At 30.9% G+C, this 2500-nt stretch overlaps 1 protein-coding gene across 5 annotated transcripts in view; it reads right to left on the bottom strand.

Annotated features, from left to right (window-relative positions):
* Nucleotides 1–2500, bottom strand: part of LOC135220542 (intermembrane lipid transfer protein VPS13A-like) — a 311374-nt gene that overhangs the window by 152923 nt on the left and 155951 nt on the right. For all 5 annotated transcript variants that reach the window (XM_064257729.1, XM_064257731.1, XM_064257732.1 and 2 more), the window contains exon 19: nt 500–720. In XM_064257729.1, coding sequence (XP_064113799.1) covers nt 500–720 — 221 coding nt within the window. The remainder of the gene's footprint in view (nt 1–499; nt 721–2500) is intronic.

Below are 2500 nucleotides of genomic sequence, written 5' to 3'. Positions count from 1 at the left end.
ATCCGGAATTTTCTGTGGTCCGGCAACGGCCTGGTCCCAAGAGTGGCGGATTTTTGAGGCTGGATTGTAATACAATACTAATACTTTAAATGGAGCAGCATTAATCAAAAATGAAGTTGATATAATGTTACGTTAAAGAAACATATTTCATTCACCCTTGTCTTATATTACCAGCGAAGGTAAACCAATAAACATATGATTTGCTTGTTGCATTTTTTGGGAAAAAAGTTTAAGATGGTTCTTCATATAGCTGACAATATATATACTATGATTAACAAATGCTCATCAATATTGCGAAGTAACATACAAACATTCCTGGAATTTTAGGAAATATCATTGCTAGTCAGCACACCAACAAAAGTCTCTTACATTAAATTATCAAAAGCAAAGGACTCGTCCTGGCACTGACTAAACAATCAGCAGATGTTAGCGTCAACTGCAGTGTGTTACCATTTGAGAAATATTTTTTATTCATAATTTAGGCTTATTTCATACTTACTCTGCTGCTGCAGGTTGAATGTGTAATGGTGAATTGTATGCGACCAATAGAGGCACGGTGTAAATCTGATCTGGCTGCAATGTAGCCATAGGTATGTGGGCTTCAAATGGATTGATTGGAGAGACCACACGAGAATGGATCTCGCTCAGAGATGAACCAAGAACTTCCATAATATTTTTCTTGAAGCAGATGTTGACGGGTATAGGAAGATCATTAATAACCTGTAAAGGTTCGATGTCGTGTTACTAATGCCACAAAAATATGTTGTACTTGTATATATATATATATATATATATATATATATATATATATATATATATATATAAATATATATATATATATATATATATTATATATATATATATATATATATATATATATATAATACTTTTGCTTTGATGATTTAGCTTTTTGTTTCACAACTAAGTTCGAGAATTAATTAAAGTTGTATTTCCAAAAGTATTGTGATTTAATTTCAGAGTAATAGTGAACTTTGAATCTGAATAAATGTTTTATTTAAAATTATAGATAGCTGTGCTCCATTTGCTGACCACTAGTGGTAGGATTGATTATTTTTGTAAGAGAGAAACAGAGATAGATAGAGTTGTTCCTTCAGTTTCTGTTTTGAAGTTATCTGAATCGAGGAGAAAGATTTGCAGTGGAAATAAAGAACTTAAAAGAGTGATGCCCTTAAATATTCTAGGGTATTTTTATGTTTAGATATTGAAACCTCAAATTATTGATAAGTAGGTTAAGAGATCACTGGTGGCCTTTAGAATATTCAGTCATGTTTTTTGCCATGGGAATTCAGTACCTGTCTGTGAGGTGAGTTTTGAATTCTATATTTAGTAAATGAATGATAAGCAGGTAATTGGAACGTCATTGCAATAATTGCAAACAAACACAGACACACACACACACACACACATATATGATATATATATATATATATTATATATAATACCTTATATATATATATATATATATATATATATATATTACCTTAATTCTTTTGACAAAAAATATGACTGAATACTGTAAAGGTAACCAATGTTCCCTTAACCAACTTATCAATAATGTGAGGTTTAAATATCTAAGCATAAAATATACTATGGAATATTAAAGGGCATCACTCTTTCAAGTTCTTTATTTCCACAGTAAATCTTTCTCCTCGATTCAGATCACTTCAAAACAGAAACTGAAGGAACAAAAGTATCTTTCTGATTCACTTACAAAAACAATTAATCTTAATACTGGTGGTCAGCAAATGAAGCGCAGCTATATAAAATTTTAAATAAAACATTGATTCAGATTAAATCAAAGTTTACTAATACTCTGATATTAAACCACAATAATTTTGGAAATACAACTTTACTTAATTCTTGAAATTAGTTATGAAACAAAAAGTTAAAATCATCAAAGCAAAAAGTTAAGATTTGAAAGAAAATGAAATTCATCAAACAAATAATCTGAACAACCATATGACCAAAATATACAAAATATGAAAAATGCAAGTTTATATATATAAAATACCAAAGTGGTACCAAAACTTTCAGATCGATCTAAACAACAAACGCAAATACCATGGTTTTAATTTTTTTTACCTTAAATGGTGTAGCAGCCATTACACACTATACACACTAACAAAATGCTGTCTGTTAAACTTCACAACTAAAACCAACGAGTAACCAAATCAATATGAGAGAAAGAGAGGGGATGACTTTCAACTGATCAACACGACGTGACCCTAGTCTCAGAATGAAAATTCTTAATTGAATACTTGCCAAATTAAAACTCCACAGACTGTCCTGGATATGTGTGGGACAAAAACCATCAAACAAAGTTATACGCATTCAAAAGCTGGCTTATGCAATTGACACATGGTTTCTACCTTCTGTGAGACTTCGTGAAATGATGCCAGCAAGCCTGTCCTAACTTGAAAATTACCTAAGATTGCCTCCTGACAAAAGTCTTCATCCAGAGCTAAATGCGTTCGAAACA

This window comes from Macrobrachium nipponense, chromosome 2 (genome assembly GCF_015104395.2).
Source record: "Macrobrachium nipponense isolate FS-2020 chromosome 2, ASM1510439v2, whole genome shotgun sequence".
Taxonomy (NCBI): domain Eukaryota; kingdom Metazoa; phylum Arthropoda; class Malacostraca; order Decapoda; family Palaemonidae; genus Macrobrachium; species Macrobrachium nipponense.
The sequence above is the reverse complement of the archived record's forward strand: the minus strand, read 5'-3'. Positions and strand labels throughout refer to the sequence as shown.